Here is a 25755-nt window from a genome sequence, read left to right on the forward strand (position 1 = left end):
CATGGACACAACTATACAGCTCTTGTATAAAACCTATTTAGATGTCGTGTAGCCTGGTTAGCATTGCTATTTTTCCAAAGCATTCACAACAAACTTTTAAAGATCAGGATGTTCTGCAACGGTGAGATAAGCAAACAAGATAGGACTTAGGACTGCCATTCTATCTTTATTGGAATGCCCAACCTTGTAAATAGTCCCTCCACCATGAGACCAAATCAGCTGCTCTTTAATGAGTGGAGCTTTCCGGATAGGCCTCATAACAGCCTCCCAAAGTAAGAGGACGCCAGGATTCTGCAAGATGAATGAGGACAGTCAGACTTGTAGATTTTTTTTTACATATTGATGCTCTGATGCTGATTTTATGTTTTATGTCCTCTTTCAGCTTGTTTATAAAATTATATTGATATTTTCTGGAAACTTTCACATCTTGATTTTTAATTTCAGTTACTGGAGCCAGTTTGCCACCAGTTGTTTGAATTTTATCGCAGTGGTGAGGTCGCGCTGAAGAGATTCACATTACAGTTTCTTCCTGAACTGGTATGGAGCTACCTTTCAGTCATAGCAACAGGAGATATGCACAGTAGTGGCTGCATTGAGGCACTCCTCTTGGGCATCTACAACTTGGTATGTAATATTAAATGGTTTGCCATAAAATTGTCATTCAGTAACCCGGTTTATTTTAAGAGCTTTTCAGTTTTGTTTAGATTTTTTTTAGGGCCACCATAGTCTTTTGCATTCTGTTTGACGAGATATAACTTTTAATAACTTTGCCTATATAACACAGTGACTACACTTTAAAAAAAAAAGTAATTCATTGGCTCTGGGATGTCTTGAAAAGGTTCTATATAAATGCACGTTTTCAATATCTAAATTCAATGCAGTCCAAAATTGGAGGTAAATGGTATCTATGCAAAAGACGATTGACATTCAAAGGAACATTTTCATTAATCTATCATAATATTTTTTTTGAAGAAGGGGATGAGTAAATCCGCTTCTGTACTGTTATTAAATTCCTTCTAAAAGTGAAGAGGATTAGGACTATAGGACCAATCTTTACAGATGGCTGAAAGACTGATGTGGGAAGGAGGGGTTCCATTTCATGGGACACTGGCACCAGTACTGGGACAGGAAGGAGCTGTACTGCTGGGACAGTCTCCACCTGAACCAGAATGGGACCAGTATCCTAGCAGAAAAGATAAATCGGGCTGATCGTAGGACTTTAAACTAATAAGATGGGAGAAGGGATCCGGTAAAAATAACGTATGTCTGAAGATAAAAGAAATAGGAGATGAGAGTAAAGGTCAGACCAAGGTGAGGAAGAAGGGTAATTTGGTCAGGAACAAATACAGTTATAGAATATGAGTACAAAATGACTGTTAAAAATAAAGTGAGGGGAACAGTTGTTAAAAACAAATTAAATTGTCTGTACAGCAATGTGCACAGCATCCAAAACAAAACGGGGGAACTGGAGGCAATAATTTGTAGTGAGGAACCAGATGTAGGGATAACTGAAACATGGCTACATAAGTAACAGGACTGGCAGTTAAATATTGCATAACATATCTTATTTAGAAAGGGTGGGGAAGGAAGAAGGGAGTGGAGTAGCTGTACTAATTAGAGGTAATATGGCAATAGAAAAAAGAGACATAAGATAGAAACAGAATCCATATGGATTGAGACAAAGGATAAGAAGGGATCAGTCATGTTAATAGGTGTATTCTACAGATCACCTAATAGTGGACGGGAAGTGGAGGAAGAAATATGTAGGCAAATCTATGAAATGAGTTTTTTTTAAAAATTGAATAATAATCATAGGAGATTTCGACTACCCCCAAATAAACTGGCAAGAGGAGGTAGGGAAAGGAGAATGGAGTTTTTACAGTGTACATGACTCCTTTCTTACCCAGTATGTGTGAAACCCAACGAGAGAGGAATCACTGCTGGATCTAGTAATGTGAAGCTAAGGTTGCGAACGGTCTGATTCAGCCTCAAAGTGGCCAGAGAGAGGATGGAGTTGGTAGCTAGGGAACGGAGTTTGTGGCGGGGACCAAAGACAATGGCTTTGGTCTTCCCAATATTTAGTTGGGAGGAAATTTTTGCTCATCTAGTACCTGACAAGCAGAGTAACAAATCAGAGACAGTGGAGGTGCCGAGGGAGGTGGTGGTGAGGTACAAATTGCTGGATGATTTGCGCCGCTCTGCCTTTAGCCTAGCAAAAACAGTAGCTCACCGTCAACCTCCGAGTTTCAAGAAATTGCTGCATTTGCGCTGTTAAAATGAATTAAACTCACCGCAGAAAGTTGGGGTTGGTACTTAATGATGTAAGGACCCTTTTAATTACAAGATTTATGTTCCAGCAATGTTACTCAACCTCTCCGGCCCAGAAAGGGAACAGTGGAAACCGTGGAGTCTCATTCCTGCAGCTAGTTTTTAGAGGTTCTTCAGATTTAAAATTTAAAATTTTTTTTCTTACTTTTCATTTTGTTTCTTTTTTTCCCCTCTTAGTCCAATCTTTCTTTCCCTCCATTTCAGTTTCTGTACCTAATTTGACTCTTAATTCAACTCTTAATTCATTCTATTTCCTTCTCCATCTTTCCTCTGTTTATTTCTCTATCCTTAAATCTCATTGGTTAAGGAGATACACTGTTGGTACCTCCGTTCACCATGGTCCCAAATGCCTTGTTGATCTCGCTACACATCAGCTCGCGCTTTCAGCAATTTGTGGCGCAAAAGAATTTCGAGCTGAACGTGAGGAGAAAAATGTAACAGACGGGACATGCTGCGAAATGCCCTATTCCAGCAAATTCTGGGCAAGTGGGCCGGAATTTGCTGGAGCAGGACATCTCACGGCTCAGTTAGTTAGACTTTATCCTGCACCCTTCAGTTCAAATTTTTTGCCCTGTAGATTGCTGGAAGCGTGAACTGATAACGATGCGGCGATGGCAACGGGGCATCTGGGACCTCCAGTGAACGGTGGGACCAACACTGTATCTCCTTAACCAATTAGATTTAAGGATTGAAAAATAACAGGGGAAGGACTGAGAAGGCCGGTGAATTAGAGTGGGTGAATTCAATGTCAAATCAGATACAGAAAGAGAAATAGAAGGGAAAGAAAGATTTGATTAAGTGGGAGAGAAAAAATAAACAAAAAAAATTTAAAATTGACATTTTTAATATCTCCAACAACACTGCCTGAAGGAATGAGACTCCACAGCTTAAATTGTTCACTTTCTGGGCCAGAGGTTAATTGGCGGTCATTAACAATGATCACGTTGTTAAAAGGCTATTTAAGCTATTAATTAATAGACTTTCTGCAGCGAGTTTAATTGGTAATTAATGTGCAAATACAGCAACTTTCGGAAACTCACAGGGAGGTTAAGGGCGAGCAGCCCTTTTCACAAGGCTAACGGTGGAGTGGCGCATATCGTCCAACTTGTGGCGATTCGCAATTCACGGGGTATCTCTTCCTCGCCATAAGTTGCTGGACGATTTACATATTTATAATGGCGTGTGCATTAAATTCGCTGTTATTTTGGCAACCAATTCTGGGCCATTATGTTTAAATCAGATCACTAAGTGATATAAAAAATATACCCCTCAATAAATGGTTTGTTTATTTACTTGCTGTTTGGATTAAACATCAAATTGTTGTCTAAATCAAAGATTCATGTTCAGAATTGTTTTCCAGGAAATTGTTGATAAAGATGGATGTAGCAAAGTGCTGTCTTTTACAATCCCATCTCTTTCAAAACCTTCAGTGTATCATGAGGTAAGAGGCCTATTTTAGAGTATTCTATATACTCATAAAGCTTGTTTGTAAATCACATGCGTTTTATTACTTTCTTTAAGGTGCTACAGCAACCATTTGTAGCAGTCTTGTTTGTAATTATATTTTTGTGACTAATGAAACACCGAAAGGTGAAAGTGCTTTTAATTTTAACACTGGAAGATTCTTTTTGCATCTAAACAGGATCTCTTTGTTTGGAGTAAATTGTTCTTGCAAAGAAGAGCTAAATTTAAAATACCTTTTATGTAGTATTTAGCAATGCAAATGCATTCCGTTGCTATATAAATAAATACCCTTATTCTATCATCTATTTCTTTTGTGGTTAGTTTTAAAGTAGAGGAGGAATTGGAATAAATGTACAGATCAGTCAATTTTATTTGAATGGGTGTATCTGTCAGATTGCTCTGCTGCGCTGTCCTGATCCCTTTTAAGTAATTTATTTCTCTTCCCTGCCCCCCAACCATATTCCTCCTTTCTAGAACTCTGCCACATAGTACAAAAGCATATGTCACCAAATGGAATAAGTAATTGAGTGCGTCAATAGAGAAGCTTATCTAAAATATGGGAACAGATTGGTCATAAACAATATTTTAGTTGATTATTTTATTTTGAAGTGTGGTTGAATCAAGCCAATGCGGTTTTTACTCTGAAGTTAACATTGCGTTGCAGGTTACATATCAGCTTAATTGATGGCAATTGAGAATTTGTTGCTTGTAGCAAGACTAAAAGCTCGCTAAAATTCAATAAATTTACCTCCTTCAATGCTATGACATTCAATCTGACAGTATGAGTCAGGTGTATTGTGCCAGCTGGATTATACTGGACACACGCACCGTCTTAAGAATTCAAAGTTACTGTTGTTTCATGCACTTTAGAGGAAGTGGCCAGTGTGTGCACTTAGTATTGCCTGCCCAAAGTTATATTGCACCAACCAATTTGAGTACTCTACCAACTTAAGCACTGCTGTAGGTAGTTCTTGGAGTTTTGATACAACAACTAGCGCTTTTAACGTAGTAAAATGTCTCAAGGTGCTTCACAGGAGCGTAATCAGACAAAACTTGACAGGCAAAAAAGGAAACATTAGGATAGGTTACCATAGGACAGGTGACCAAACACTTGGTCCAAGACATAGGTTTTAAGCAGCACCTTAAAGGAGGAGAGAGGGGTGGAAAGGCGAAGAGGTTTGGTGAAGGAATTCCAGAGCTTTGGGCTAGGCGGCTGAAGGCAATGACGCCAATGGTGGGGCAGAGGAATTGGGGATGCACAAGAGGTCAGAGTCGGAGAAATGCAGATAGTCATAAGCCCTTAAAGTAGGCTATTTGGCTTATCAAGTTTATTTTCTTCCATTTTCTTTGATGGCCTAATGGTAACTTACTAAGCCATAATATTAAATATTTTTTAAAAAACAGATCGCAAATTCAGTTCCCAGAGTATTAATTGGGGTGAGGTAATTTGCCTTCACGTCTTTGGACTAGAGACGAGCCAAAAGTCAGTCAAGGTTCCTCCTCCAGATTGCTATCCAGCAAGTTCTGCGGAAAAGTACATATGGTTCTGGGTGTGACACTGGGAGACATGATGTTTGGAAGGCATAAGGGACAATGTTACTGTGGGTGGGGGAAAAAAGCACCCAAGATGTTCATTAGGTGTCCGCAGCTCGTCGGCTCAATGAAAATGAGGCCCATTATTACGTGCCTCTCCAGCCTATCGATTCAGACGCAGGTGTTAAGTGTATCCATATGATTTATATCAGTGTTAATTGTATTCAGGTGGTGTGTATCAATTTGAGAACTCTCTTGTATCTATTTATGAGAGAGCTGACCTAGGGTGTGGTGTGGGTGTAATGTGGAGCTCTATGAATAAAGGCTTGGAAGCAAATGAAGACCAGGCTCTAGTATTCTATCCTTCACCACCTCGCTATCCAATTTATAACAGCAGGTTTTGCTCCCTGCACCCCTATACGCTCGAATTTTTAGGCCTCAGTATGTTAACTTAGCATGTGCAATTACTTCTAAAACCAAGCTATTCCTTACGGCCCATATACTCTTCAAAAATCACAATTAATCTATAAAATGTTCTTCAGTCTACATGTTAGAAAAACTTGTCTCAAATACTTTGATTGATATCTCAAAGCTTTTTCAAAAATCAGGATCACATTCATTATCTTCCTGGCTTGAGGCAGAGCTTCTATCTTACTAGAACTCCTTAAAATATCAATCAGAGCTCGCCTGACTTCCATTTCTTTTCTAATTCTAAAATGTATCTTCATGTGTGCTTTATTGACCTCTTCCTATCTAGATAGAGCAAGTGATTTGTTGTGATGCAACTTTCTGCAACAAATCCTTTGAATTTCTGACACTTCTGTGTAGCACAATTTGCTGTCCAAGCAGATCAATTTGCACAAGAAGTCCCAGAGCAGTGAAAATGCTGGTTTTGGAGTGCATCAGATCAATAACTATTCACTTGTCTTATTTAGATAATAGTTAGTGCTTTTCATGGCAGTTTTATGAGTGGGCACTTAGGTCGTGCCCATTAGGTACTAGTTTAAGGATGCTTAACTGGGATTTAGTATTCACTCTACCTAGGTAGGTCAAGCGAAGCCAGGAAAATCTCTGTTTGCTTGATGTTGATATGGAGTGTCAGAAGTAGAAAAATATTTAATTCCATATTTAAAATGGGAGCCCAAATGGAGTCTTCAGAAGCTGAATTTTGGGTAATTTAAGAGACTGAATACTATACGTTGACTAGTTACATCACTAGGCCTATATTTGGAATTCCAAATTGACCTAAACACATGTGATAACTTAGGGGTGCAAGCAATAGAGGGCAACTGAAAGAAGTCCTCTTATTAGATCTCTAGGAGACAGTTATGCAATACTGACAGTACTCCTTTCAGTTTTCTTCCTCCACAGCAATTTGATTGAGATTGAGCTCTCATTGACAGGGATCAAACCTGTACCCCACTACTCCGTGGCACAGTGTTTTGATGTTACAATGTGCTGCATTACCCACATTACCATACAAAAATAGTTGTTTTTCAAAAACTTATGCAGTAGAATTGTATCTCCACCATTTCCAGATTTTGTTATTTGATGTATACTTTGTTAATTAACCTTTTCAAATGGTGCTTTAGCCTTCTAGTTTTGGTTCTATGGCACTTACAGAAGGCGCTTTATCTCGACATGGCTTGACTAGAGTTGTGCATACTGGACCTCACTCTCAAAGGGAAACCTTTACAGCACAAAACAGGTATGTACTAATTGGACTGCAGATATTTGAAAATGTGTAAAGTAGCACAAGTAACTGGCAGTAACAACTGATTCAATATAGTTTTAAAATTCAACTGTAAAAAATCATTGGCAGTTTTAAATAAAATTCAGTAGGTAAGTGTGTTTGTTAAAAGAATACTTCAGGAGAATATAGTAAAAGTTTTTTTTCCCCTAATCTCATTGCAAAGTGTGGTATACATAGGTTCTTGCAGGTCCACATTTTGAAGATTGTTCAGTAAATATAATCCATTTAGGTTCAGGTGGCATATCCCTCCCTAAAATAACCACTAGCTAGCTGAGAGTATGGGGGTTAAATTCGATAACCCCCAAGTCAGGGCGCAGGGGTCGGGGTGCGCAATTAACCCGTGCCCAGTCATTGCGATGCAGGCAGCACGTGAGATTCATGCTGCCTGGTCATTTACCTGATTCCGGCAAGCAGCCAGGCTTGGCTGCGCTGTTGAATGGCTTTTCATCAGCAGGGAGGCCCCGATATCACGTGAGTGGCTCGCACCTCATAAAGGTAGCCTGCACCTCTCACTTGCAAAATATAAGGTACGGGTCCGCATGGAGTCTGAATGGAGATCAGACACCTCGCACGTAAAACACAGCTGCAGGTCCCGTCCCTTACATATTGTTGAGTTATGTTAAAACATTAAATAGAGGTTGCACACTACTAAATCCCACATCCTCCAATCTGCACGCCAGATCTCTCCAATCTGCCGATCTGAGTTTGTACCAGACCTGCGAGAGAGCATGCACCAAGGTTCTCTGCTGATGCATTAGAGGCCTTGGTGCAAGAGGTGGACAGAAGGAGGGACATCCTATATCCGCAGGGGGGGCAAGAGCCTTCCAGACATATGCTCAAGAGGCAGTAGGGGACAAAGTCAATGCCAAGCACATAGCACCACGAACATGGATGCAGTGCAGGAAGAAGTTCAATGCTTTGACACGAGTGGTCAAGGTAAGTGAGGTCAAGTGGCATCTCCTACCAATTGCACCACTAGCCGTGTCTGCTGCTGCACGCACTACACCCCCCACCCCCCCGCCATCACCACATACCAACAACTCTTTCAGTCAGTACTCAACTCTTCCAATCAGATGCTTCCTCTCACCCTCACACATTACCATTGTTGCAAGCCACACACCCACAACTCACAGGTCACACACACTGGCAGCTATTCAACCATGACAGGCACATCACCAAAACATTCTGTGGGACACTCACCGACATACGTCCTGCTTTCTTGCAGGAGAAGGTGGCGCATAACAGGAGGCAGCAAGTGGCAGTGGCATTTAGCCCCTCGAGCCTGTTCCGCCATTCAATGAGATCATGGTTGATCTGTGATCTAACTCCATATACCTGCCTAAGCCCCACATCCCTTAATACCTTTGGTTAACAAAAATTCTATCAATCTCAGATTTAAAATTAACAATTGAGCTAGCACAACTGCCGTTTGGAGAAGAGCCTTCCAAACTTCTACCACCCTTTGCGTGTAGAAGCGTTTCCTAACTTCACTCCTGTAAGTCCTGGCTCTAATTTTTAGGCTATGTCCCCCTAGTCCTAGTATTCAAGCGTAGGAAACCTCCAAAAATAGGTACAAATGCATCAGCAGCCAGGAGCAATAAACCAGCAACTAATCTGTAAATCATGCATGGTCCCTTTAAATAGCGCTGGTGGGGGGGCCATCCACATCTGTTCAGCTGTGCGTGGTTAAGACAGTGCGTTAGCTGGAGTGTTGAGTTCCAAAATCGTATCTGTCCCTTTAAATTAGCGTTGCATGCTGATCTAACGCATATTCCCCTTACTTCACATGGTACTGGCATTCGTTTTCTGCGTGTGCGCAAACGCTTTTACCAAGATGGAGTCTGGCACATGTTATGCCAGAAGCGTTCGTGTGCGTTCCGGTCGCCATTTTGGAACTTTAGGCGGCGTAGCGCCTTTTTAAAAAAAAAAGCATTAAGCGGCTGAATTTATAGCCCAGTATGTTTGTGAAATAATTGGGTCGCAAGTTAAATTAACTAGCAGTTGTCTACTGTTTTTCCAGCTCATAAAAATGAGCCAGGTTTAAGGTATTATTTGAAATTGAAATCTGTGGAGCAATACCATGTTTAATGTTTGGCTAGATTGCAGATATGTGAACCATGTGATGAGATTTATAATTACACCTGGACTGTTGAGTGTGTTGAGGTCAATGTCATAACTCGGGTAGAGAATCATAGAATAGAATCATAGAATGGTTCAGCACAGAAGGTGGCCATTTGGTTTATATTGCCTCTCCTCGTTCTTCCTACCAAAATGTATCACTTCTCTGCATTAAATTTCATCTGCCATGTGCCTGCCCATTCCACCAGCCTGTCTATGTCCTCTTGAAGTCGATCACTATCCTCCTCACTGTTCACTACACTTCTATGTTTTGTGTCATCTGCAAATTTTGAAATTGTGTCCTGTATATCAGAGTCATTAATATACATCAAGAAGAGCAATGGTCCTAGTACTGACCCCTGGGGAGCACCACTGTGTACCTTCCTCCAGTCTGAAAAACAACTGTTCACCACTACTCCCTGTTTCCTGTCACTTAGCCAATTTTGTATCCATGCTGCCGCTGCCCCTTTTTATTCCATGGGCTTCAACTTTGATGACAAGCCTATTATGCGGCATTTTATCAAACGCCTTTTGGAAGTCCATATACACCACATCAACCGCATTGTCCACATCGACCCTCTGTTACCTCCTCCAAAAAACTCAATCAAGTTAATTAAACACGATTTGCCTTTAACAAATCCGTGCTGGCTTATCTTAATTAATCCATACTTGTCCAAGTGACTGTTAATTTTGTCCCGGATTATCGTTTCTAAAAGTTTCCCCACCACTGAGGTTAAGCTAACTGGCCTGTAGTTGCTGGGTTTATCCTTACACCCTTTTTTAAACAAGGGTGTCACATTTGCAGTTCTCTAGTCCTCTGGCACCACCCCTGTATCTAAGGATAATTGGAAGATTATGGCAAGTATCTCTGCAATTTCCACCCTTCCCTCAGCAACCTAGGATGCATCCCATCCGAACCGGGTGACTTATCTACTTTAAGTACAACCAGCTTTTCTAGTACCTCCTCTTTATCAATTTTTAGTCCATCCAGTATCTCAACTACCTCTTCTTTCACTGTGACTTTGGCAGCATCTTCTTCCTTGGTAAAGACAAATGCAAAGTACTCATTTAGTACCTCAGCCATGCCCTCTGCCTCCATGCGTAGATCTCCTTTTTGGTCCCTAATCGGCTCCACCTCTCCTCCTACTACCCTTTTACTATTTATGTGCCTATAGAAGACATTTGGATTCCCTTTTATATTATCCGCCAGTCTATTCTCATACTCTCTCTATGCCCCTTTCATTTTCTTTTTCACTTCCCCTCTGAATTTTCTATATTCAGCCTGGTTCTTGCTTGTATTATCAACCTGACATCTGTCATATGCCCCCTTTTTTCTGCTTCATATTACTCTCTATCTCTTTCGTCATCCAGGGAGCTCTGGCTTTAGTTGCCCTACCTTTCCCCCTCGTGGGAATGTACCTAGACGGTATCTGAACCATCTCCTCTTTAAAGGTCGCCCATTGCTTGATTACAGTTTTGCCTGCCAATGTTTGATTCCAATTTACCCGGGCCAGATCTGTTCTCAACCCACTTAAATTGGCCTTTCTCCAGTTGAGTATATTTATTCAAGTGCTCCTTGTCCTTTTCCATAGCTAATCTAAACCGTATGATTCGATGGTCACTGTTCCCTAAATGTTCTCCCATTGACGCTTGCTCCACTTGACCCAACTCATTTCCCAGAACCAGATCCAGCAATGCCTCCTTCCTTGTTGGGCCGGAAATGTACTTGTCAAGAAAGTTCTCCTGAACACACTTCAAAAATTCCTCCCCCTCTTTGCCCGTTTTATTATTATCCCAGTCTATTTTAGGATAGTTGAAGTCCCCCATTATCACTACTCTATGGCTCTTGCATCACTCTAATTTCTCTGCAGATTTGCTCCTCTTTATCCTTCCTCTAGATTCTGTCCTTGACCCCTCCAGGACATCCCCTCTCTCCAGCACTGCAATATTCTCCTTAATCAATACTGCCACCCCCACCCTCCTTCCTTTCCTCCCTATCTTTCCTGAACACCTTGTATCCTGGAATATTTAGTACCCAATCCTGCTCTTCTTTGAGCCAGGTCTCCGTTATCGCCACAGCACACATTCCTGTGTGGCTATTTGCGCCTGCAGCTCACCAGCCTTATTTACTACGCTTCGTGCATTTACACACATGCACTGTAAACCTTTCTTAGACCTTCTTGTATTTTCTCTTTTACAGATTTTACTCTGGTTTGTCACTATCTATTTATACCACATTAGGCAAACAATTAAATTGATTAAACTTGATTTTTGTGGGAACTAAATTTAATGCATGAATTGCAGACTGATTTTGGTATCAAAGCGCTGTCTGATCTCAGTTGTGGTTTCATCTTCGTGAAGTACAAAAGTGGTTTGTGGAGATGATTGTACAAAAATGAATCAACTATAGAAATGAGACGAGGCATTCAGCCCATCCAGCTAGCTCCATCATTCAGAATAATAGAGTTATACAGCAAGGATAGAGGCCCTTCGGCCCATCGTGTCCGCGCCGGCCATCAAGCCCAGTCTAATCTAATCCCATATTCCAGCATTTGGTCCGTAGCCCTGTATGCTATGGCATTTCAAGTGCTCATCCAAATGCTTCTTGAATGTTGTGAGGGTTCCTGCCTCCACAACCCTTTCAGGCAGTGAGTTCCAGACTCCAACCACCCTCTGGGTGAAAAAGTTCTTTCTCAAATCCCCTCTAAACCTCCCGCCTTTTACCTTGAATCTATGCCCCCTTGTTATAGTACCCTCAACGAAGGGAAAAAGCTCCTTAGTATCCATCCTATCTGTGCCCCTCATAATTTTGTACACCTCAATCATGTCCCCCCTCAGCCTCCTCTGCTCCAAGGAAAACAAACCCAATCTTCCCAGTCTCTCTTCATAGCTGAAGCGCTCCAGCCCTGGTAACATCCTGGTGAATCTCCTCTGCACCCTCTCCAAAGCGATCACATCCTTCCTATAGTGCGGCGACCAGAACTGCACACAGTACTCCAGCTGTGGCCTAACCAGTGTTTTATACAGCTCCATCATAACCTCCTTGCTCTTATATTCTATGCCTCGGCTAATAAAGGCAAGTATCCCATATGCCTTCTTTACCACCTTATCTACCTGTTCCGCCGCCTTCAGGGATCTGTGAACTTGCACACCAAGATCCCTCTGACCCTCTGTCTTGCCTAGGGTCCTCCCATTCATTGTGTATTCCCTTGCCTTGTTAGTCCCTCCAAAGTGCATCACCTCGCACTTTTCCGGGTTAAATTCCATTTGCCACTGTTCCGCCCATCTGACCAACCCATCTATATCGTCCTGCAGACTGAGGCTATCCTCCTTGCTATTTACCACCCTACCAATTTTTGTATCATCAGCGAACTTACTGATCATACCTTTTACATTCATATCCAAGTCGTTAATGTAGACGAATAATTAGTTGAATCATTCTGTAACAGGAGGGATTATCAAGGTCTTGGTTCACCACAGGTTAAATTATTTGCACTAATTTTTAAATATTAGCAAACAGCTATGAAAACTGCATTAGACATGGAAAACATGCAAAATTGTGAACTTTGAGATGCTCTTAACAAGTTAGATTAATTTTCCTTTACTTATTTATCAGGTTTGAAGTGTTGACATTCCTATTTCTCTGTTACAATGCGGCCATAATCTACATGCCTTGTCCTTCTCTACAGTCTCTGTGCCATACATGCTCCAGGTGAGATTCAGTGATTCACAACTCAAAAGCCAATTTGTTGAGAGTTGTGATATGTCAAGAACAAAATGTACTGCTTTTTTTCAGTATGGTTACTGCAATATTATGTTTTAATTAAGTTTTCTTAAGGACTATAAGATGCACTTTTGGTTTGGCCTGTCCTGGCAGTTCTAAAACAAAATGTCTGGAATAGGTGAGTTAGATATTCAAAGAAAAATTTAATATTGCAACATTTTGGTATTGAATAATTACTAAACAAACTAAACTATGGTATAACCCAACAGCCTTAAGTAGCAAAGTGCTTAGCTGCCAACCACAAGATTGTGAATTTGAATCCCAGCACTGATTGACATCAACACTCAACTGTCCTCGTTACTTCGAATTTACAGTACAAAAACAGGCCATTCGGCCAGTGTTTATGCTCCACGAGCACTCTCTTTACTTCATCTCACCCTATCGACATATCACTGTATTCCTTTTTGCCTCGTACTTAATTAGCTTTCTCTTAAATGCATCTATGCTATTCGCCTCACTCCATATTCTCACCACTCTCTGCCAGGAAGTTTCTCCTTAATTCCTTACTGGATTTATTAGTGACTATCTTATATTTATGGTTCATAGTTTTGGACTCCCCCAAAAGTGGAAACATCTTCTCTACATCTGATTTCTGTTTTGCAGCCAACTTGCTATCCATTCTGAATCATGTCCCCTGACACAAATCATGAGTCTACTATGTGGTACCTTTATCGAAGGCCTTTTGAAAATCCAAATATATTACATCTACTGCATTACCCTTGTCTACCCTTTCTGGTGGTACTTCAAAGAATTCAATAAGGTTGGTCAAGCATGACCTTCCCTTTTGAAATCCATGCTGACTATTCTTTATATTTTCGGTTTCTAGATGTTTTTCTATTACATCTTTGAGTAAGGATTGCATTATGTTTCCTACCACCGATGTTAAGTTAATTGGTCTATGGTTCTCTGGTCTGGTTTTATCTCCTTTTTTAAATATAGGAATCACACTAGCTGTCTGCCAGTCCTCTGGCACTATTCCCTTTTCTAATGAATTTTTGTATATATGTAACAGTGCCTCTGCTATCTCTTCCCTAAATTCTTCTAATGTGCGGGGATACAATCCATCCAGACCAGGGGTTTTATCCTCTCTAGGTTTGATTAGTTTATCAATTATCTCCCCCTTTTCTGCTTTGAATGTCTTTATCTTTTTTGATCTCTTCTTCTAATGTCATGCCCACCATGTAAGTCTCCGTGGTAAATACTGAGGCAAAGTAATTATTTAATATTGCTGCCGTTTCACTCTCATTACCTGTTAGTTTATCATGTGTCCCTTAGTGGTCCTTTCCCTAGGGCTTCTCCTTGAACTGCTGCTGGCTTTCTGATGGTGCTCCCATGATGGTGTTAAGTAGAAAAGTCGAAGCTATTGATTCACTGACGATGAAGGAATGGTGGTATATGTCCCAGTTAGAATGCTGTGTGATTTCAAAGAAGCTTTGGAGGTTATTGTGTTTCTCAAGCCATTACTGATGTTGTCCTTCTAGGTTGTAGAGGTTGTTGAGCTGTGAGTGTATTCTGTAGATATTTGCTGCATTGCATCCTGGACATAGTACATACTGCAGCCACAGTATCCTAGTGGCGTAGGGGGTAGATATTGAGTACAGTGGCAGGGGCACCAATAGAGTGGACTGCTGTATCCTGGATAGTATTGAACTTCTTGCAGCTGCACCCATCCAGGTGAGTAATGAGTGTTCCATCACACTGCTGACTTAATCCTTTTAGATGGTGGAGAGGAATTGAAGCGTCAGCAGGTAAGCCATTCAAACCCGCAAAATACGCAGCCTCTGCCTTTCTCTCGTAGCCACAATATTAATATGGCTGGCCCAATTAAGCTGGACAGTGGTGATCCCAAGGATGTTAATGGTGGGGAACTTGGCAATAACAATGCTGTTGAAGGTTAGGGGGAGGTGGTTAGGTCTTGTTGGTGATGGCCATTACCTGGAACTTATGTGGCCTTCAAGGAGGAGTTGGTTCTGATACAGAGTAGACACATCCCTACGAGGGGGAAAGGAAGGGCATCCAAAGCTAGAGCTCCCTGGATGACTAAAGACATAGAGATTAAAATGAAGCAGAAAACGAAGGCTTATGACTAATGTAAGGTTCATAATACAGTGGAGAACCAGGCTGAATACAGAAAGTCCAGAGGAGAACTAAATAAAGGGAATAAGAGGGGCAAAGAGAGAGTATGAGAATAGATTAGCAGCTAACATTAAAGGGAACCCAAAAGTCTTTTATAAACATAGTAAAAACGTAGTCAGAGGAAGGGTGGGGCCGATTAGGGACAAAAAGGCGATCTTGTGGAGGCAGAGGTACCAAATAAATACTTTGCATCCATCTTCACTAGAGAAGAGGATGCTGCCATTGTAGCAATACAGGAGGAAGTAGTAGCGATATTGGATAGGATAAAAATAGATAAAGAGGAAGTACTTAAAAGATTGGCAGTACTCAAAATAGAAAGGTCACCCGATCCGGATGGGATGCATCCCAGGCTACTGAGGGAAGTAAGGGTGGAAATTGCGGCGGCTCTGGCCACAATCTTCCAATCCTCCTTAGATATGGAGGTGGATGCTGGAGGATTGCAAATGTTCCACCCCTGTTCAAAAAAGGGGAGAGGGATAAACCTGGCAATTACAGGCCAGTCAGCCTAACACCGGTGGTGGGGAAACTTTTAGAGACAATAATCCGGGACAAAATAAATTGGCACTTGGAAAATTATGGGCAAATAAATGAAAGTCAGCACGGACTTGTTAAAGGAAAACCATGTTTGACTAACTTGATTGAGTTCTTTGATGAAGTAACGGAGAAGGTTGATGAGGGTAGTGCAGTTGATGTCTATATGGACTTTAAAAAGGTATTTGATAAAGTACCACATAATATACTTGTTAGGTAAATTAAAGCCCATGGGATTAAAGGGACAATGGCAGCATGGATGCAAAATTGGCTATGGGACAGAAAGCAGAGAGAAGTGGTGAATGTTGTTTTTCTGACTGGAGGGAAGTATACAGTGATGTTCCCCAGGGGTCACTATTAAGACCACTGCTCTTTTTGCTATATATTAATAACCTGGAATTGGGTATAGAGGGTATAATTTCCAAGTTTGCAGATTACACAAAACTCGGAAATGTAGTAAACAATGTGGAAGATAGTAACAGACTTCAGGAGGACATTGACAGGAGAAATGGGCAGACACATGGCAGATGAAATTTAATGCAGAGAAGTGTAGGAAGGATGAGGAGAGGCAATATAAACTAAATGGTACAATTTTAAAGGGGGTACAGGAACAGAGAGAGCTGGGGGTGCACATACTCAAATCTTTGACGGTCGCAAGACAAGTTGAGAAGGCTGTTTTTTTTTTAAAAAAGTATATGGGCTCCTGGGATTTATTAATAGAGAGGCATAGAGTACAAAAGGAAGGAAGTTATGCTAAATTTATATAAAATATTGGATATGCCTCAGCTGGAGTATTGTGTTCAATTCCGGGCACCACACTTTAGGAAGGATGTCAAGGCCTTCGAGAGGGTATAGAAGTGATTTACTAGAATGGTGCCAGGGATGAGAGACTTCAGTTATGTGGAGAGACTGGAGAAACTGGGATTGTTCTCCTTAGAGCAGAGAAGGTTACGGGGAGATTCATTTGGGCTGTTCAGAATCATGAACAGTTTTGACAGAGCAAACAAGGAGAAGCTGTTTCCAGTGGCAGATGGGTTGGTAACCAAAGGATACAGATTTAAGGTGATCGGCAAAAGAGCCAGAGGCGACATGAGGAAACAATTTTTTACGCGGTGAGTTGAAATGATCTGGAATGCATTGCCTGAAAGGGTGGTGAAGCAGATTCAATAGTAACTTTCAAAAGGGAATTAGATAAATATGAAGGGAAAAAAAATTAAAGGGCTATGGGGAAAGAGCAGGGGAGTGAAACGAATTGGATAACTTTCAAAGGGCTGGAACAGGCACGATGGGCCGAATGGCCGCCTCCTGTGCTGTATATACCAAGATACTATGAATGTTATCTGTCATTTGTTATCCCAAGCCTGGATGTTATCCAGATCCTGCTGAAGGCTGAGCTGCCTCATTATTGGAAGAGTGGTGTTGATTACTGTGGAATAGTCAGTGAACAGTTCCACTTCTAATCTTATCTTATGACTGAGGGACCGTCATGGATGAAGCAGCTGAAGGTAGTTGGGTCAAGGACGCTGTTCTGAAGAACTCTGACAGCAATGTCTTGAGGCTGCAGTGATTGACCTCCAACAACCACAGCCATCTTCCTATGTGTCTAGTATGACTCCAGCCACTGAAAAGTTTCCCATTAACTTCAGTTTTACTCGGGCGTTTTGGTGCCATACTCGGTCGAATGCTGCCTTGATGTTGAGGGCAGCCATATCCACCTCTTTTCTGGCATTTAGCTCTTGTCGATGTCTGAAGCAGAGTGATTCTGTTGGAACTCAAACTGAGCATCCACAAGTGGGTTATTGGAGTGTAGTTGTTACTTCATAGCACTATCGAGGACTCATTCCATCACTTTGCTGATGATTGGGTGGAGGCTGAGAGGACAGTAATTTGGCAATGTTAGGTTCAATCTACAAAAAGCAGGACAAATCTATCTGGACATTTTCCTACGTTGTTGGATAGATATATAATAGCATACTAGAATAACTTTGCATGGGGAGCTGGCTAGATCTGGTGTACATGTCTTCAGCACTACAACTGGGATGTTGTTGGGGCTCGCAGCCTTTGCTCAATCACTTCATGTCAAATGCAGTGAACTGATTTGGTTGCATTATGGCATCTGTGATGGTAGGGACCTCAGGAGGAGGCCAAGTAGGATTGTTGCTAATATTTTTCTGTGAGCACTTTTGGCTGAAGATGCGACAAACATTTCTGCCTTGTCTCTTGCATTTATGCTGAGCTCCGTCACGGTTGAGGATGGGTATCTTCATGAACCTTCTCCGTTGGTTAGTTTCCTGATTATCTACTATCTTTCTTGACTGGGTATCATCTAATCTGTTGGTTGTGAGATCGTTTAGCTATTTTTATAGCTTGCTGCCATTTGTTATAATTTCACTAGATTGGTGTCTCATTGTATGTTATGCCTGGTGCTTCTCCTGGAATGCAGTTCTATACTCACCATTAAATCAAAGTTGATGGTGATGTAGGAGTGAGAAATATGTCAGGCCTTGAGGTTGCAAATTGTGATATACAGTTCTGCTGCTATTTGCCCACAGTGCCTCATGGACTTTGTGTTTAAGATAGTAATTCAACCTCTGGATTCTGTTGAAGTTCAAAAATCCATTTGATGTGTAGTTTAGTAATGGCCATCTTTTCCTCGATTTATGTTGCTTTTGATTTTAAGGTCTGTGTTGAAAGATGGCAAAATAAACTAGAACAAAAATTATTCAAAAGTGAAGGATATCAGTGCTGTGTCCTTCCATTTCAGATACCCAGTGTTATTTGTATCAAGCATTCTCAGGTCAGGTAGAGGATAGCTAAATGCAGATTAAAGCTGTATTCTGTTATTTCCAAGGTAAAGCAGCCCGCTTGATTGGCACCCCATCCACCACCCTAAACATTCACTCCCTTCACCACCGGCACACTGGCTGCAGTGTCTACCATCCACAGGATGCACTGCAGCAACTCGCCAAGGCTTCTTCGACAGCACCTCCGAAACCAGCGACCTCTACCACCTAGAAGGACAAGAGCAGCAGGCACATGGGAACAACACCACCTGCATGTTCCCCTCCAAGTCACACACCATCCCGACTTGGAAATATATCGCCGTTCCTTCATTGTCGCTGGGTCAAAATCCTGGAACTCCCTTCCTAACAGCACTGTGGGAGAACCGTCACCACACGCACTGCAGCGGTTCAAGAAGGCGGCTCACCACCACCTTCTCAAGGGCAATTAGGGATGGGCAATAAATGCTGGCCTCGCCAGCGACGCCCACATCCCGTGAACGAATAAAAAAAATAAAAATTTGCAAACCCCATTTTACACCAGTGGTAGCTTTTTACATCGGCTCTGTGAGACTACATGGAACATGCAGCACAGAAACAGGCCATTCGGCCCAACAGGTCTATGCTGGTCTTTATGCTCCACACGAGCCTCCTCCCTCTGTACTTCATCTAACCCTATCAGCATATCCTTCTATTCCTGCCTATTTGAGTTCCTTCCAACTCATGAGTATGTTTGAAATGCCCCCACACCAATTAGTATGTGTTGAGGCTGTCCATACTATCTTCATCTAAGACCCTTCCAGCAGCAGCCTGAAGAGACTTTATTCCATCAAATAGATTTAAACTTGGATTCCAGATGTGGAAGAACACCTTGTAAGCCTAACATGCCAACAGCTCCATTCTTTTTTAAAAAAATAATTAGCTACCTGGTTTTAATGTTTAATATTGCTGAGTCACATGGGTTTGTTAGATAATGGTACAAACTTGTACTTTAAAAAGACTTTGGCCTACTAAACCCCCAATATGGCGGGCAGGAAGCGCAGGCACATTTCCAGCTGGAAGTGTGCTGCCGACCTATTGGGAAAAGAAAATATAGGTGTCCTTTACCCACACCTGAAGCAGGCATTAGGTCCTTTGCATATGCAAATAAGTGGCCTAATGCCTGCTTGAGGCCCCCTCACCAAGATTGGTTTGCCTTGAGGCAGCCACGCCATCACTGGCTGCACTCAGGGAAACCAGCCCTCGGGATTGCCTGCAACAAAGAAGGTAAGTAACTTACCTGAATACAGAGCCAGGATGAGCCCACTGCTGCCGCTACCTGCCCCCCAATCCTCCCCCTGATCCTCGCTTTCTCCACTCCCAATCCCAGCACCCTGTACTCCTCTGCTGACCCCACGGAACCAGACCCACTTATCTGGGGGCTGCTGCGATGCTAGCAGCGTCCTGATATTGCACAACTCTTTGCCAGCAGGCTCGAATGCTGCATTGGCTCCATTATAATAAGGCCCGAGGCCCAATATCTGGGGAGCCTCGGGCCTCACCATCAGGTGCAGGGAATGGACCCTGCGCCTCCTGCATGCCCAAAAATGGGTGCGCCCGAATTTCTGGGCCTTCATAATCTTTTAGAGTGTGTAAATTACATGAGGTTTAAAACCTTTTATGCATACCACTAATTCATTGCCAATGATGTAATGTTTTGAAAACCACTTTTGTTTTTAAAAAATGGTTTATTTGGCATTCATCTCAACATAAGAACATAAGAAATTGGAGCAGGCCATATGGCCCCTCGAGCCTGCTCTGTCATTCAGTAAGATCGTGGCTGATCTTCGACCTCAACTCCACATCCCCGCCCGATCCCCATATCCTTTGATTCCCTTAGATCCAAAAATCTATCGATCTCAGCCTTGAATATACTCAATGACTAAGCATCCATGGTCCAATTCCAAATATTCACAATGCTCTGAGTGGAGAAATTCCTCCTCATCTCAGTCCTAAATGTCCGACCTCTTAACTTGAGACTATGCCCCCTAGTTCTAGAATCTGCAGCCAGGAGAAACATCATCTCAGCATCTACCCTATCAAGCTCTCTTAGAATCTTATGTTTCAATGAGATCACCTCTCATTCTTCTAAACTCCAGAGGGTATAGGCTCATTCTACTCAATCTTTCCTCATAGGACAATGCTCTCATCCCAGGAATCAATCTAGTGAACCTTCGTTGTACTGCCTTCAAGGCAAGTATATCCTTCCTTAGGTAAGGAGACCAAAACTATACAGAGTATTCCTGGTGTGATTTCACCAAAGCCCTTTACAATTGCAGCAAGATGTCCTTACTCTTATATTCCAATCCCTTGCATTAAAGGCCAATGTACCATTTGCCTTCCTAATTGCTTGCTGCAACTGCATGTTAACTTTGTGTTTCATGTACAAGGATATCCAAATCCCTCCGAACACCAACATTTAATAATTTCTCACCTTTCTAAAAAAAAAAATTCCATTTTTATATTTTTCCTACCAAAGTGAATAACCTCACATTTCCTCACATTATACTCCACCTGCCACCATCTTGCCACTCACTTAACTTGTCGCTATCCCTTTGCAGACTCTTTGCATCCTCCTCACAGCTTACTTTCCCACCTAGCTTTGTATCGTCAACAAACTTGGATACGTTACATTCGGTCCATTCATTTAAGTCATTAATATATATTGTAAATAGCAGAGGCCCAAGCACCGATCCTTGCGGCACTCCACTAGTTACAGCCTGCCAACCTGAAAATGACCAGTTTACTACTCCTTTCAGTTTTCTGTTCATTAACCAGTCCTCTATCCATGCTAATATATTACCCCCAACACTATGACCCCTTATCTTGTGTAATAACCTTTTGTGTGGCACCTTATCGAATGCCTTTTGAAAATCCAAATATACTACATCCACTTTATCTACCCTGCTAGTTACATCCTCAAAAAAAACTCTAATAGATTTGTCAAACACGATTTCCCTTTGCTGATTCTACGTAATCATGTTATGATTTTCCAAGTGCGCTGTTACTGCTTCCTTAATACTGGATTCCAGCATTTTTCTGAAGACCAATGTCGGGCTAATTGGTCTGTAGTTCCCTGTTTTTTTTCTCTCCCTCCTTTCTTGAATAGCGGTGTTACATTTGCTACCATGCAATCCGCTGGGACCGTTATAGAACCTAGGGAATTTTGGAAGATCACAACCAATCCATCCACTATCTCTGCAGCCACCTCTTTTAGAACCCTCTGATGTAGGCCATCAGGTCCAGGGGATTTGTCAGCTTTTAATCCCATTAATTTCTCTAGTGCTTTTTCTTTACTAATAGTAATTACTTTAAATTCCTCACTCTCATTAGACCCTTGGTTCCCCACTATTTCTGGTATGTTTTTTGTGTCTTCTACTGTGAAGACAGATACAAAATATTTGTTTAACATCTCTGCCATTTCCTTATTACCCATTATAATTTCTCCTGTCTCAGCCTCTAAGGAACCCACATTTACTTTTGCTTCTCTCTTCCTTTTTACATACTTGTTGAAGCTCCTATAATCTGTTTTTATATTTCTTGCTAGTTTACTCTCATTCTATTTTCTCCCTCTCAATTTTTTGGTCATCCTTTGCTGGTTTCTAAAACTCTCCCAATCCTCTTACTACTCTTGGCAACATTATAGGCCTCTTCTTTTAATCAATACTGTCCTTAACTTATTTAGTTAGCCTCGGATGGATCACTTTTCCCATGGAGTTTTTATTCCTCAGTGGAATGTATGTTCGTTGACAATTTTGAAATATTTCTTTAAATGCTTGGCATTGCTTATCTACCGTCATACACTTTAATCTAATTTCCCAATCTATCTTAGCCAACTCGCCCCTCATACCTATGTAATTGGCTTTATTTAAGTTTAAGATTCTAGTTTTGAACTTAAGTATGCCCCTTTCGAACTCGATGTGAAATTCATCATATTATGATCACTCTTCCCCAGAGGATCCTTTACTATGAAATTACTAATTAACCCTGTCTCATTACACAAGGCAAGATCTAAAATAGCCTGTTCAGTGGTTGGTTCCACAGTGTATTTTTCTAGGAAACTGTCTTGAATGCATTCCAAGAACTCGTCCTCCATACTACCTTTGCCAGTTTGATTTGTCCATTCCATATGAAGATTAAAGTTCCCCACGATTATTGCATTCCCTTTGTTACAAGCTCCTATTATTTCTTGATTAATGTTCTGTCCAACAGTATAGCTAATGTTAGGGGGCCTATAAACTACTCCCACCAATGTTATTTCTTATCTCCACCCATACTGATTCTACTTCCTGATCTGCTGAGCCAAGATCCTTTCTCACTACTGTCCTTGAGTTATCCTTTATTATCAGGACTACTCCCCCTCCTCTTCCATTTCTCAAAGTGTAGGTCATTAAGCTTTTGAGGATACTTGCACTGTGGATGATGCATTTTTCCCAAAGTGCTCAGGAGTGGTTAATTACTGTTGTTATCTTCTATTTTTGACTTTAAAGCTTTTGCTTGTATATTTTTAAAGCCCTGTTGTGTTGCAATGGTGTTGTAAGTTAATGTTAATTAGAAAGACTGAACTTAGCTTGGTAATGTCCCTAATAAATGACTGCAGTGACAGTGAGGGGTCTATTTAATTAGTACAAAGGCATTAAAACAGTTGTCAATCAGAGATGAAATCTGAATTACTATGCATCAGTGATTTGAAACTGCATATTTTTTACCAAGAGAGGAACATTGTCACCAAAGATTTGAGTCAGCAAAGATTTTTTTTTTCTTATGTAAACAGATGGTACAGTGAGTTCTGTGGCAAATATCTATTTGCATCATAGTTGTCATGACTGCTATATTCAACCTTTTCTAAATGGTGCAGCTTGGCTTTTCAATGACTTTGTTGAATACTCATGTATTTGTGGTAGTTTCTGTATTTTATGTTTGACTTAGAATGATCGTGTGCCTAGTATATCACTTGTTGGGGAGGAAGGAAGTGTTTTTTTCATTTGTAAATTTTAAAAAGTTAAGCATACTATTTCTTTTTCACTTGCAGAGTATGTGTTAGTGGGTATCCAAGGAAGTTGCAGAAGAAATACAAAGATGTCAATAGCAGAATACCCATTTCTCCTGAGTTTATGGTGCACATGTTAACAGCTGTTTATTTTGCCATGTAAGTATAACTATTGTATTTAATCTTTTATGTTAGGAGATGCTTTTTGAGAGAAAAGGCTCTTGATTGAACATTTGACTGCCTGCTGGAGATGTGTATGGAATGCCCACAGGACCTCCACACTGTTCCAGAGAGAGTTTGCTTTGTCCACATACCATATTAGAGTTTATTTCAGCAGCCTTTTTAGGATCTCTTCAGCACTGCAAACTGTCCAGGAGTTCAGGCTCTCATATTTAGGATCCTAACTTTAAGGTGTGCCAAAAAAAGTGCTTTCCTCTTGTTAATCTTTGAATAATTATCAATACTTCCACACTATTTGCATACATTATGTACTGATTAATATTTTATGTTATAATGTGGTTAAGCAGGATAGCTGCTTTGACATTGCATACCATTTCAACTTAAACTTTATTTCATGGTCTCCTCAGGTATAACGGAGAATGGGACTTGGCCTGTAAAGCATTGGATGATGTGTTGTATAGAGCACAATTGGAGATGTTTCCAGAACCTTTACTGGTGGGTAGTCATTTGTCCCTTTCTGCTTAAATGGGTGTCATGATATATAAAGATTGAAAAGGGAAGAGAAAATTGTTTTGCAAAAAAGTGCATGTTACTACTGTTGGCAGTTACTGTTTTCTATGAAGTTTTATAGAAGCTCTTTTTTCCCCAATTTTCTTATGCAAAGATTATTGCCAATATAAGACTGTCTTAAATTACAAGATGTGATAGAAGGCATCTCAACTATGAATGTTTTCATAAAGAATTAATAGGAATGGTCTCTTTCCCATCAACAAATGGGCTATCAACACTGTATGAAGAAGAAAATAAAGTCCTTCTGGTGTCCTGGCTAATATTTCTCCCTCAACCAACACTACCAATAATAAATTAATTGATAATCTTATTACTAATTTTTTTTTTCGTTCGTGGGATGTGGGCGTCTCTGGCAAGGCCAGCATTTATTGCCCATCCCTAATTGCCTTTGAGATGGTGGTGGGGAGCCGCCGCCTTGAACCGCTGCAGTCCGTGTGGAGAGGGTTCTCCCACAGCACTGTTAGGTAGGGAGTTCCAGGATTTTGACCTAGCGACGATGAAGGAATGGTGATGTATTTCCAAGTCAGGATGGTGTGTGACTTGGAAGGGAACGTGTTGGTGGTGGTCCCATGTGCCTGCTGCCCTTGTCCTTCTAGGTGGTAGAGGTCGTGGGTTTGAGAGGTGTGCTGTCGAAGAAGCCTTGGCGAGTTGCTGCAGTGCATCCTGTGGATGGTACACACTGGAGTCGCGGTGTGCCGGTGGTGAAGGGAGTGAATGTTTAGGATGATGGATGGGGTGCCAATCAAGCGGGCTGCTTCTTGAGTGTTGGAGCTGCACTCATCCAGGCAAGTGGAAAGTATTCCATCACACTCCTGACTTGTGCCTTGTAGATGGTGGAAAGGCTTTCAGGAGTCAAGAGATGAGTCACTCGCCGCATAATACCCAGCATCTGACCTGCTCTTGTAGCCATAGTATTTATGTGGCTGGTCCAGTTAAGTTTCTGGTCAGTGGTGACCCCCCCAGGGTTTGATGGTGGGGGATTTGGCGATGGTAATGCCGTTGAATGTCAAGGGGAGGTGGTTAGACTCTTGCTGGAGATGGTCATTGCCTGGCACTTGTCTGGCGCGAATGTTACTTGCCACTTATCAGCCCAAGCCTGGATGTTGTCCAGGTCTTGCTGCATGTGGGCACGGACTGCTTCGTTATCTGAGGGGTTGCAAATGGAACTGAACACTGCAATCATCAGCACACATCCCCATGTCTGGTCTTATGATGGAGGGATGGTCATTGATGAAGCAGTTGAAGATGGTTGGGCCTTGGACACTACCCTGGGGAACTCCTGCAGCAATGTCCTGGGGCTGAGATGATTGGCCTTCAAGAACCACTACCATCTTCCTTTGTGCTAGTTATGACTCCAGCCACTGGAGAGTTTTCCCCCTGATTCCCATTGACTTCAATATTACTAGGGCTCCTTGGTGCCACACTCGGTCAAACGCTGCCTTGATGTCAAGGGCAGTCACTCTCACCTCACCCCTGGAATTCAGCTCTTTTGTCTATTTTTGGACCAAGACTGTCATGAGGTCTGGAGCTGTGTGGTCCTGGTGGAACC

General features: G+C 41.6%; 1 protein-coding gene across 5 annotated transcripts in view; it reads left to right on the plus strand.

Annotated features, from left to right (window-relative positions):
• The window catches only part of hycc1 (hyccin PI4KA lipid kinase complex subunit 1), an 82586-nt gene that overhangs the window by 36811 nt on the left and 20020 nt on the right, over nucleotides 1-25755 (plus strand). For all 5 annotated transcript variants that reach the window (XM_068003567.1, XM_068003602.1, XM_068003585.1 and 2 more), the window contains exons 6-11: nucleotides 445-624; nucleotides 3689-3769; nucleotides 6918-7033; nucleotides 12813-12908; nucleotides 23499-23615; nucleotides 24044-24131. In XM_068003567.1, the coding sequence (XP_067859668.1) occupies nucleotides 445-624; nucleotides 3689-3769; nucleotides 6918-7033; nucleotides 12813-12908; nucleotides 23499-23615; nucleotides 24044-24131 (678 nt within the window). The remainder of the gene's footprint in view (nucleotides 1-444; nucleotides 625-3688; nucleotides 3770-6917; nucleotides 7034-12812; nucleotides 12909-23498; nucleotides 23616-24043; nucleotides 24132-25755) is intronic.

Source organism: Heptranchias perlo, chromosome 2 (genome assembly GCF_035084215.1).
Source record: "Heptranchias perlo isolate sHepPer1 chromosome 2, sHepPer1.hap1, whole genome shotgun sequence".
In the NCBI taxonomy this organism is placed as follows: domain Eukaryota; kingdom Metazoa; phylum Chordata; class Chondrichthyes; order Hexanchiformes; family Hexanchidae; genus Heptranchias; species Heptranchias perlo.